The sequence below is a fragment of the Sinocyclocheilus rhinocerous genome, unplaced genomic scaffold, assembly GCF_001515625.1.
Source record: "Sinocyclocheilus rhinocerous isolate Xijiao unplaced genomic scaffold, SAMN03320098_v1.1 scaffold675, whole genome shotgun sequence".
NCBI lineage: Eukaryota > Metazoa > Chordata > Actinopteri > Cypriniformes > Cyprinidae > Sinocyclocheilus > Sinocyclocheilus rhinocerous.
The window spans coordinates 789,295-802,298 of NW_015629520.1; the positions used below are offsets into that span (position 1 = coordinate 789,295).

General features: G+C 35.4%; 1 protein-coding gene across 1 annotated transcript in view; it reads right to left on the reverse strand.

The window, feature by feature from the left end:
* The window catches only part of LOC107739102 (talin-2), a 158,796-nt gene that overhangs the window by 46,540 nt on the left and 99,252 nt on the right, over positions 1-13,004 (reverse strand). The window contains exons 16-20 of the mRNA XM_016551100.1: positions 10,284-10,492; positions 9,898-9,996; positions 8,060-8,227; positions 4,143-4,437; positions 373-539 (exon numbers count right to left, since the gene is read on the reverse strand). Of these exons, the coding sequence (XP_016406586.1) occupies positions 373-539; positions 4,143-4,437; positions 8,060-8,227; positions 9,898-9,996; positions 10,284-10,492 (938 nt within the window). The remainder of the gene's footprint in view (positions 1-372; positions 540-4,142; positions 4,438-8,059; positions 8,228-9,897; positions 9,997-10,283; positions 10,493-13,004) is intronic.

A 13,004-nucleotide genomic window follows, 5' to 3' on the forward strand; every position in this document is an offset into this window, starting at 1 on the left:
TAGAATCTGTGAGTGCAAAGTACAATATCCACACCGGTGCGGTGACTGACAGCCACACATTCACCTCAAAACATTAGATTCATCCACGCTGGAGCCGTGCCGACTCACAACTCACACAAGGAAGATAATTCCGCAGACAGCTGCAATTGCAGGTTTTCAAACAGAGATGGCGACAAAGAGGCAAAACTTACGAACTGCAGCTTTAAACAACACAAACAAACAAAAACATTATTCACAAAATTAAAAAAATGATAATTTGGTAGAAATATCATGGTACCTGTTAAACAAACAAGTCGAAAAATCATGGAATTATCAATATATCTTTTTTTATACTGTAAATGCAGAGGTTGTATCTTGCTTTACTTCTCATACCTTTGCAGCTTCCACCATTCTGGCAGTGGCATCAGCCAACAGCTTGGCAGCTGCGAGCAGTTTCTTGGAATTATCCACATCGATTTCAGCCTCGGCGTCGGAGCGCATAGCATTCACCAAGTCCGAGGTGGCCTGGGCCAGAACCCGCGCCTGTCGTACCATTTCACCTGTAAATGTGAACATAAATGTTACTTAAACGCCACAATATCTTCATGCTGTGTGGGCAGATTTCTTTTTTATTTCTTTTGAAACATCTACTGGCATATTCTTGGCTCCTTCCACAGCATATTCACTGTCTTTGACTTTCTCCAGACTGAAAAAAAAAAACAGCCATTCCACATTTCTTTGATGTGTGTGAATCTGGCTCCGCTGAAGCTGGTCTCTTTGAAAATCAATCTTTCTGCATATCGCTTCAGGATCTGAAGCGCTCAAATGGTTGTGCACCCATGTGACCTGAAGTACATCATTGATCAAGGGCCCTTTCAAAAGCGTGCCTACTTGTTTTCCATAAATGGACTCTGTATTTCCCGAACACCTACATAGATCCAGAAATACAAGCGTTGACAAGATTATCAAGGGAGAGAGGTGTGCTTAAGGGATGTTTCACCTCTCGAAACGTAGGATGGATTCAGTGTGAAAATAGTAAGCTTGTTAAATCAACATGAAACAGCATTCACCTGTTTTACTTTCTCTATTTCTGAGTTAAATGAGAAAAAAAAAGGTAGGACTTGATTTGATTCACCGGGAAATGATAAGTAGGCTTTTCATAACAGAATGGAGTCAGACCTGAATGCAAGTTTGCAGCTGAATGTGGGCGACGATCCCACTTCTGAAATACCGCCATGTTTGAGGATACTTTTTGACTGGGATGTGGAGACTGGAGGTCAAGTTCAGGTTTTAAAATGATGTTGCTGACATTCACATTTATGAACATCTTTAATTTTGGGTCTACCGATAAATGTCACCATTTGGTGTGCTTAAAAAAAAAACACCCAACAAATGGTATTTACAGGCAAAGTAGATTACTCGGTAACACTTTACAATAAGGTTCCATTAGTTAATGCTAGTTAATGTATTAACTAACATGTACAAACAATGAACAGTACATTTATTACAGTATGTATTAATCTTTGTTAATGTCAGTCAATGAAAATACAGTTGTTCACTGTTAGTTCAGTTAATTCATAGTGCATTAACTAACGTAAACAAGCAGAACTTTTGATTTGAATAATGCATTAGTAAATGTTGAAATTAACATTAACTAAGATTAATAAATGCTGTAGAAGTATTGTTCATGCTTAGTTCATGTTAATTAAAGTAGTTAACTAATAAACCTTATTGTAAAGTGTTACCGATTACTAAATATATATTTGGATAATTACTATTTTTTTGTAAGGATGACAAATGTTTAGCTAAGAAGTTCAAAAGTATGGAAATTAATTTGCAAACATTTTAACTGCAAAACAACTTTTCATAAATAAAATGGCATAAACAACAATAGTAATAATAATAATGATCATTAATAAAATTATTTCTTGTATTTATAATAACATAAATACATCATACTTTATTGAATGTTAGAATTATATATATATATATATAATTTTTAATCCAGTTTGAAAAATACTGGATTTAATAGCTCTTAATATTCCAAGCATTATAATTGGATCTAAAACATACTAAAACATTATATTTTACAAATGTATTTTTTTTATTTTACAAAGCTTTTGAGTGCATTTTGAGTGAATATTTTGTAAAAAACAAAAAAACGAAAAAAAAGTGCTCAAAATAATTTATTGTAATCTAAATTATTTAGTTACTCAAAAAGCATAAATTTAAATTTCATTTGGTTCTGCATATCGGCTAAAGAAAAAATATATTGTTATCGTTCGTAAAGCAACATCCACCAAATGTCAATTTAAATTAATGTTAAGTTTGCATGGCTTGAGTGAGGTCAGTTTCAGAGACAGAGCAACACTACATGAAAGGGTACAAAATGCAAAAAAAAAAAATCTTCTGAATAACATGCACTTTTCTTCTGAATCGTGCACAATACAAACTATAACGTGTATTAAAGCAAACAGAGTCAATATTGAGTTCTTGTTGACTTTTATGCTAAACAATTCTTTGATGATGATGATTTATTGGCCCATGTCATTTATCATGTTCCATGTTTAACTTGAACAGTTGAAGTCAACCCCACCGGCATTTTTTGCCATGTGTTTTCCTTTAAAAAGTTCAAAGACAGGGCGTACATGATTGAGAACAGATTTGATGCTCTGTAGCGGTTTTATATGACATGTTTTCGACAACCTCGTGGGCACAGAATCTTTTGAGGATTCTTTAGACTTACGGCCATATAGCATAACAAACATCTTCAGTTTTGAAAACGACCCAAAAACACAGCACAGACCGCAGACAAAATCACTTTTAAGGACCTCACGGAGTCAAAATAAACTGGGGATCAAATTCTCCCAGAAAAACAACAGACAAGATACAAAGGCTGAGCAAAGCTAGCAAGCTAAATATTTGTCAGAGCATCATAATGGAGAATTAATGTTGCTTGTGGGTCACCTGAATTAGGGCTGTAAGCGGGTGAGATGTTAGCACACAATTGAGAGCTTCAAAATGAGGCCAGGAACACCATAAAAAAAATTGTGCAATTCTGAATATGGAAAAGCTAATCCTATTGTGTCACACCACAGATATGCTTTGTTTGGACGATGTGCCTGAAAGATATTAAAGCTCTCTTGTGTATTACTGTATGCTTATTTGACTTTGATTTCCATTTATTAAATTCTCTGTTGCCTGGAATTGTTTTACATCCTGTGTTACGGGCCCATCTATTGAATTTAGCAGCACTTTATAAGGCAAAAACTGCTATTTCTATTGCTCTTTTTTTGAGGTTAGGGAATTTGAACAATCCCTTAACCCCAAGTAATAAACACTGGCACATAATTCATCCTGCAACGTGCATGATAGCTCATGATGGCTTGTTGAGGAGAGTTGTGCTATTACTTAGTTTTCAACCATGGTTTTTGGTGGAGAACGCGGGCAAAGGAAAACTATGAGATGACATTAGGTCGTATCTATAGACCAGTTAGACTAAGACATTGAATAAAATATTTCTATAAATGTTCTTCCTAACTTTCTATTCATCAAACAATTTTGAAAAAAGGACCACAGTTTCCACAAAAATATAAAACAGCACCAACATTATTTTAATATCATACTGACACTGTTATAGTTTTTATTCATATTTGAATGAGTTTTTATTTTTATATATATTTTTAATTTTAGTTCAAGTTTTCGTGATTTTGTTGTGTTATATATATATATATATATATATATTTTTTTTTTTCAGTTTTATTTTATATTAGTACATCAAGATAAACTAAATTAAAATGAGAAATATTGCCTTGGCAACTAGCTGAAAAAAAAAGGAAAATATAGTTTTCTTTTTATTTCATAACATTTATTTATTTCAAATAAAATGTTGAAATAAATAAATGTAAGTAATATTTTAGTTAACTGCAATAACCCTGAGCAGCACAACAGTTTTCAACATTGATAATAATAAGAAATGTTTCTTAAGCAAAAAGGAGACAAAGAAAACTATAAAATGCCATTCAAGGTCATATCTAGAGACCAGTTACACTTGGAGGTGTCTCTTTCAACTTAACCCCTAGCAACCCCACAAAACACCTTAGCAACCACATTGCAATAATTCTGCAACATTTTTGGAAACTATCGGTTGAGGACAGTCTCACCTGCATCCCCCATTGAGGTGAAAATGTTTTCTGTTACGGTCATGATGGTGTCAGTGGCCTGGTCGTAGCGTCCGATTGGCTCGCCGCAGCTGGCGTAGTGGCGCACGTGCTGCAGCAGGTCGCTGAGGGCCTGGCTGACCGCGCCAGCCGCCATGTTCACCTGTCGGAGCAGCTCGCCCTCCTCTGAGGCGGCATGACATGCCTTCACACAGCCCTCCACCGATCGCTCCACCAAACGTCCCGCCTCCACCAGCTGCTCCTGACACACCGGGGAGGAGATGGTGGGGCTCACCACCTACCACAATCAACGTACACCGAAATAGATGGAAGACATCGTGTTCAGAATAGCGACAGATTATTTTGGACATCAAGTGTAAGGGAGTGTGTGTTTTTTTAGAGCAGATGAAAATATGAACTCAGAACTGAAATAGTCTCAGGGAATGACACATTATAAAAAATAAGCAAAATTTAAGTGCCCCTATTATGCCATTTCGAATATTGCCTTTCATGCAGTGTGTAATGTAGCTGTATGTGAATGTAAACGATCTGCAAAGATGTAAAGCCGAAAGTGCATGATAAATTAAGCGTTAGCGTTAGTTCTGGCAGGTCACGTGAGTCAAGCTTGCATCAGCAAATTACCCTCCTCCATCCCCAGCTCCTCCTTTCGCCACAGTCAGGACTTAGCTTTCTGATATTCCTTGCTATTCAGACTCCTTTATCTTGAATAAAGTGTTACAATTAAATATCAAGTTATTCAGTATTATTCAGCAGCTTTTCAGCTTGCTCAGGAGCAAATTAAGCATCGCTGCTCGTAAATCAAACTGTTGCAGCGTGTTTCAGAACATCTGAAATCCACGTCTAAGATAAGTGAATGCTGTTTTAATCCATATCGCTGTGTATATTACCTGGTCTGCTAACTGAAAAAGAAAAAAAAAAAGAGATGTTAGCAGTTTTGCATCGTTTGCAGGAGCGAAATATTAAGCATATTTGCAGCAGCATTTACGCATCTGTGTTCATACAGCTGGCTTAAAAAAATAAAAAAATAAAATAAATAATAATAATATTATACTAATAAAAAATACACGTAACTACAGTCGTTTTCCTCTGGTTCCTCACTTGCTGAGCTTGGGGTGATGCTTCCCCCATAAATATATTATTAAGCAACATTTCCTGCTAAGTTTCTTATTTCATTCTCATGCTCTTCTTAGCTGCTTATAAAGAAGAGCACCCCTTCGCTGCTACTTTCCTCCGGTAAGGGGCTTCCTGCTCTTCTTAGCTGCTTATAAAGAAGAGCACCCCTTCGCTGCTACTTTTCTCCGGTAAGGGGCTTGCTGCTCTTCTTAGCTTCTTATAAAGAAGAGCACCCCTTCGCTGCTTTCTCCTGTAAGTTGCTGCTGCCCCAGTCTCTGTTATTCCAGAAGGATATGCTTCTTTCAGAATGCCATCAGTTGTGGTTTGGGCGGTTCTGGCCTATCGTTTGTGTTGGGGGGGTTATTATTGCTGCTCTCCCTGCTCATTCATGACAGGCTGCATGGATGGGCAGGGAGTTTTTTGCCCAGAACAGAACCATACCGCCAAACCAAACTTTATGCTAAGTATCTATCATTTTGACGATAGTGGTCCTGACAGAAATAAAGTTATTGTCTCCCAAAAGAAAGAATCGACTCTGAACGACTACACGTCACATGGTAACACATTTGCATAATGCACGCCTATGTTCTATGTTGGACGACCGTGAACAACTTGACCTGCCCTCAAACACTGTAGCTTGTTTGTGTGGTTAACATCATGTCAAGAAGATGCGGCTGCAAAGAATCAGTGGTTAAAATTCATTTTTTCCACTGTACCACAGCAGTACAACCCCAATTTTTTTGTGTTCCAGTCATTTTACTGATGACTGCTTCAGTAAAATGGGATTGTAGGTGGAGGGAGTGAATGAGCAGCGCTCTCTTCTACCCTCAAAACCACGACTGAGGTGAGACCCTTGAGCAAGGCACCAAACCCCCAACTGCTCCCCGGGCGCTGCAGCAAAAAAAATGGCTGCCCACTGCTTCGGGTGTGTGTTCACGGTGTGTGTGTGTGTGTGTTTGTTCACTACTCACTGCTGTGTGTGTGCACTTGGATGGGATAAATGCAGAGCACAAATTCAGAGTATGGGACACAATACTTGGCTATACATCACGTCACCAAAACAATATTAGTAACCTTAAAAATGGCACAATATGGGCACTTTAAGTAGTGGCCAACTCTTGTATTCCTGATTAATCAGTCAGTATTTACATTTACATTTAGCAGACGCTTTTATCCAAAGCGACTTATAAATGAGGACAATGGAAGATATCAAAATCAAAAAGAGAGCAATGATATGCAAGTGCTATAACAAGTCTCAGCTTAATGCACTACACATAGCAAGGGTATTTAAAAAAAAAATTATATAATAAATAAAAAGAAAACAGATAGAATAGAAAAAGAATAGAGCAAGAAGAATAGAATCAGAATAGAGAGTTTAGGGGGTCAAATAAAGATGGAAGAAATGTGTTTTTAGCCGATTCTTGAAGATGGAATAAAGTCTAGAGTTCCTTACTCTAAATGATTAACCAATGACATTTGGTGTCTTATGTGCTGTTATCTTTCAAAAACCCATTCAAATTCATGTTTCACAGATGTACTTCTTACTTTTTAAATCCCATCCAAATCAAAGTGGCTGTGTGTGTTCCTTCACTCAAACTTGGTAAAAATTATGAAGCAAATTACCTACTGTTTCTTAGTTAACTCAAATACCGGATATTATCACTTGAGCTAAATTTCTTGTAGTGCATCTTCATTACAGAATTATACTTTTTTTGCTGTTTAAATCCCATCTGATTTAAAAATAATATTAAACCAATAAGGTCTTGCCAATAATCTTAATTAATTACTTCCTTTAATTGTTCACAACTATATAATGATGATAAAATATTGATATATTTTATATTATAATATAAAAATATCAAACTTTATATAATGTTATAATTATATAGAAATATTTAAATTTATGTTTATTTTATCCAGTCTGAAAAAATGCTAAAGATTTAACGTCCCTTAATGTTCACAATTATTATAATTGGATCTAAATCACATTAAAATATTATATTGTACAAATGTATTTTTATTTTAATATTTGAATATAGACATTTTTATTTTATTTACTTTAAGTTTTTGAGGTAAGTTTGGGTGAATATTTGGTCAGATAAGCACTAATTTTATTACTTTATTAAGCAAAGTAGTGTTATTTACTATCATTAAATTATGTGAAATACCATACACTACCATTCAAAAGTTTGGAGTCAGTAATTTTTTTTTTAAGAAATTATTATTTTTATTTTAAATTGTTTAAATTCTGTTATTTTGAACATTATATTCATCAAATAATACTGAAAAAAGGACCATGGTTTCCACAAAAATATTAAGCAGGAAAACTGTTTTCAACATTGATAATAATCAGAAATGTTTCTTGAGCAGCAAATCAGCATATTAGAATGATTTCTGAAGGATCACGTGACACTGAAGACTGGAGTAATGATGCTGAAAATTCAGCTTTGCATCACAGAAATAAATTACATTTTAAAATATATTCAAATAGAAAACATTAATTTTAAATTGTAATAATCTTACACAATATTACTGTATTTACTGTACTTTTTAATCAAATAAAAGCAGCACAAGAGCCTTTTATTTTTTTTGAAAAACATTTAAAAATCTTACTGACCCCAAACACTAGCCACTCAGCAAACACTAACAAATAAGTAATTTTATCCCCAGACAAATGTGTTCTAGTGTATTCCAGATATCTCTGAATAAAAACAAGTTTAAAAAATCATCAGTAATATGTATAAATTATAAGTAGCATTCACTTCCCCACAAACTCTGAAAAGTACCTTTGTACAGGCCACCAGCTGTGAGGTGGAGAGCGCGCACTGCGTGGCGGCGGTAATGACTCGGTTCTGCAGCGCCGTGTCCTCGGCCACCTGTGCCACGTTCTTGGCTTTCAGCACCAGCATGGCGGCTGCATTAGCTACGGCTTTAGCCAGGTTCATCATAATGTCCTGAAACATATTCGTCATTCAAGAAACACACTGTGAGGCAACCTGGCCCAGACTAATGAATGAAATAAACGCAAGGGTAGAGTTTAACAGAATAAAATAGAGGGCAATAAAAGGCTCTCGGAGGCTAACTGACTGTGACAGCATCAGCTGAATCACACTAAATCAAATTTTACGTGTTGAAAATGGGCGATAAAGTGTTTACTACAAGAGAAAACTGCTTTTCCAAGAAATAACGAGACATGTGATTGGCTGCGGGATTTGACATGAACCAATCATTGAATGCAGGCAAGTAAAAATCACATTCATTTGCACCCATTCATTTTTGATCCATTTTAACCATTCAAGACAGACCAACAATAAACTTTGATTAAATGATCCAAGTTGGTTTTCCCACACTCTTCAACTTCCTATAGATTAATATATATATATAGTCTGTTAAAGATCGTTACATCTGGAAAGCATCTGCTGTGGACAAACATCTGATAAACATCTTTAAGATGTCAGTTTTACATACATTCATACATACATAAACTTCTTAAAGACATTTTCTAAATGTCTATTTGACATCTAACAGGAAACGTCCTAGAGAGGCACTGCCGATGAGCAAACACAAAAAAAATACGTCTCGGAGATGTGTGTGTGCTATCAGGGATCTATCTATTCTGTAATAAACTTAAAAATATTGTTTTTATACTTGCAACCAATGACAATAGGTCAATAGCTTTATACTGTACTCTCATTTTTCACTGAATTACATCATTCACAATGCTATTCAACAATTCATTCTCTCATAACACAATTTGAAGGCTTGCCTGGATTCCAAATATCAAGTGTTTTTATACACTACAGAAAATAACAAATGTTCAAACAGTTTTTATGTTCTAAAGGAAATGGCCAAATACATTTTTTATGAATTACATTTTTTCCCCAATTATTACAACATGGCAAAGATCATATTCAAGATTACAGGTTGTAATTAAAAGTTACAAATTGGTCCAGAAAAAAAATTAATTGTATATATATACACACATGTATATATATATATATAAATAAATAAAATTTTTCTCTCTTTTATGAATGCATTTTCAGTTCAAATCATCACAAATTGTTTAAATATTTACTGTATAAAAAAATATTTAAATTTATTTTCAAACATTACTGTACCTCGTTTTGGGACAAAAGAATGCCTGCTGAAAATTCAGCTTTGTCATCACATTAATAAATGATATTTTAAAATATATTAAAATAGAAAATACTTCATATTACTGTTTTTACAGTATAATTTTCTTTTTATATTAATGTATCCTTGGTGAGCATAAGAGACTTGCAAAAACAAATTAAATGAAAAATTTTAATATAGTGCACGATACATATTATAAACTATTATAATACTTTTATGGTTTCTTAGGACATTTTGACAGCCCGTTCAACACTACTTTCACTGTATGGAAAATAGTGTTGAACGTTGTTCATATTGGATGACGAATATGAACATTCCTCAGAACATCTCATTTTGTGAAGAAAGCAAGTCATACAGGTTTGGAACAACATAAGGATGAATTTCTTTTAATTTATTTTCACACAGATTTTTGCTTTGAATCAATGTTCGCAATGCAGTAAATGGGAAAGATACTTCTGCTATTGTGCTCTATTCCAGAAAAAAGACACACCTGGAATCTCTCGTCAGTTTCTCCTTCTCCCATTTGTTTCAAAAGATCTCCACTGGCCTGGCCGATGCTGCTCGCCGCGCTCAACACCGTCTGTCTGGGCTGTGGGGTGATATTGGCACATAAGAAATGACCCTCGTACTGCCACCGCAACGTCTCAGAACTCAAAACACGGCTAATCACATCCTGTCTATCAGCTCTGCACCCCACTACAATTACCCTGTCTAGCGCAAGACAAACAAGTAAACAGATTGGGACTGCGCTCTGCAAACCAGGAAGGAAAAACACAGCTTAACGAGTTCATTATCAAATCTGCCTGTAAACAGCAGTGCGTTATTGGCGGATTAGATGTGAAGTGGTCGAGGGGTTTGCGTGCTTGCATTCGTCACCTCTCCAGAAGCTGGTTCCACGGCTCTGAGCAGGTCAGAAACGGCCCCTGTGAGGGTCCGGGCTGCCCCCATTAGATTCTGCCCGCTGCCCACCTCGTCCTCCATCAGAGCCGCCAGGAGCTTCACCCCTTTGGACATCTCGGTCAGGTTGGAGGAGATGGTGGTGATGGCGCAGCCCACGGAGGTGTAATCCGTGTCTGTAGGGTCACCTGGAAGGATTGGAGAAAGAAATGGACAAGGAGTGAGAGATTTAAAGTTATAGTTCACTTCAAAACAGAAACACACTGCCAGTAATTATTCACACATTCTGGAAATAAAGGTGGCGGAAATTATATTTTTTGTTATATTTCTGGATTAAAAAGGCAGACTCTTCTGTATTGCTAAGGATAATTACATATCTATTATTTATGTCTCTTAAATACACACAATTAAATCATAATTTCACAATTCCTGCATAACACGACAAGTGCTGTTATTGTTAACTGAAACTAAAACTATTAAAAAGAATTTTCAGGAATTGAAATAAAACTGAAATAAAATAACATATTACTATTAGATGAAAATGTTAATCTACAACAAAAATGAGTAATGATGCCTCGACAACTAACTGAAATAAATAAGCTAAAATATAATAATAAACTAAAAACTAAAAAAATCAAAGATATATAGAAATAAAAAAAAACTAAATAAAAAAGCTAAAATAAAAGAAAAAAAATTCACAAACTTAAAATTAAAATGAAAACTGAGAATATAAAAATAAAATGAATTCAAAATTTTTATTAAAACTGTATTAGTATATTAATAATACTAAAATAACACATACAGCTTGGAAATTATGCACAATAAAAATAGATAAAATGTACTTGACTTTTCCTAAACCATTTAAAAACAAACAAACAAAAAACAACAACATCACGTCTCATTTCATCTTAAGCTATTCAATGACACAGGTGTATTCTTGGTCACCTAACACATTGAAAGAAAAAAATATTTTTTTTTTACTTTCATGGCTTTAACACGCACCACTCAGATCTGCATCATGTGCAATAACGGGATCATTATTAGTGATCTCATTCAAAATGAGATCCATATGACACCAAACACATATGCATTCCATCTCTAGTGCGCACATCCACACTTCACATCATATCCTAACAAGCTCTTCAGGGCATGAGAACAGATGTAAAGCTCAGGCTGCAAAAAAAAAACCCAGTAAAGTTTGAGCTGGGCTGCTGGTTAACAGGCAAATCTCTGCACTATCAAACAGATGGCATGAGGAGATTAAATCCAGCAAAAACCTGGTCAGGTCCGCATGGAAGCTCTCCAGAACGCAGGAAGGAACACACAAATCTTGCCAAGCAGTTCAGCTTCAGGACAACAAACTTCAACTTCATTAATGGAAATATTTATTAGTGCAATTGGAGAGTGACTTATTATTTAGCAGTGATAAGAAACATTTTTCCATCATCGGTTGCTGGTATAAACCATAGAATGTATAAAAACATGGACGTAGAGTCCGTGACGTCACCCGTAGATTTCCGAAGAGCGTTTTTGAAGCTCAAAAGTGGGCGGAGGGGCCGTCGCCATCTTGGCAGCGCGTCACCGCACGTCACTCCCGGATAATCGAAAATGGGCAAAGAGGCGGGAGCAGGTCTCTAGCGGCCAGTTGACGAATTACAGTTTAAGTCACTTCCTTGTTGGCTTCACGAGAGAGAGCGGGAGGTTGCCGCTTGGGTATAAACCAATAAAAGTAGGTATTGCAAGACTGCATGTGTCAATTTCTTCATCGTTTTATACACTAGTGGTATTGGACAAATTATGTTTATTCAATTATGGGCTGAAAATAATGTCCAACAGTGTATATACATCACAGCAGAATTACAGTATGTCATTTTTAGGAAAGTTATGATCATTTCCAACATAAATTTCATTTCCTCCACATTGTTTGTTTTGCTAGGGCTAATTTCATATGTTATTCTTCCTAAATACACTATAATTTTTCGAAATAAAGAATGCAAAAGAAGTGCTGCACGGGGTATTGGGTTATAAAGGAGGGAGAGAGAGAAAAAAAAACAAAAAAAAAACAAAAAAACAACAAGATCACCAATATAATACTTCCAAATCTGAATTCTTATTACAAAAAAGGTACCAGGTCTAATTCCCCATTTAAGCCTGGAAGTTTAGTTGCCACATTGCTGTACCTTTAATTTGTTTATAGAATTCATCTTGAAACAAAAAGAAGTTATTATTTAATGTCCATTCTGCTAATTGCATAATAAAACATGCCGGTGGCCTTTCAGTAGATGATCTCATATCTAAATAGTATGATAATGCTTCCAGCCCATCTTTGTGATCTATATTCGTAATAATTTTGTTCAGTGTATATATATATTTTTTTTAGTTATTATTTTAAACGCAACACTTTTGTTTTTGCCCCCATTTTTCATGAGCTGAACTCAAAGATCTAAGACTTTTTCTGATGAAGACCATCTCTTTTCAACAGGTCAGGTCTGCCCCAAAAACTCGTCCAATTGTCTATGAAACCTATGTTATTCTGCGGGACCGAACAATGTACCGAACTCCCTGAGCTAGTCACATCCAAAGCCGTATCTTGGGCCCTCACATTCTTACTAGGGTTGGGCATAGTTTGAATTTGATCAGTTTCGATTCCGATGTGACAAAAAAATGATATCAAGAATATTTATTCTGTTTCTTTTTTTT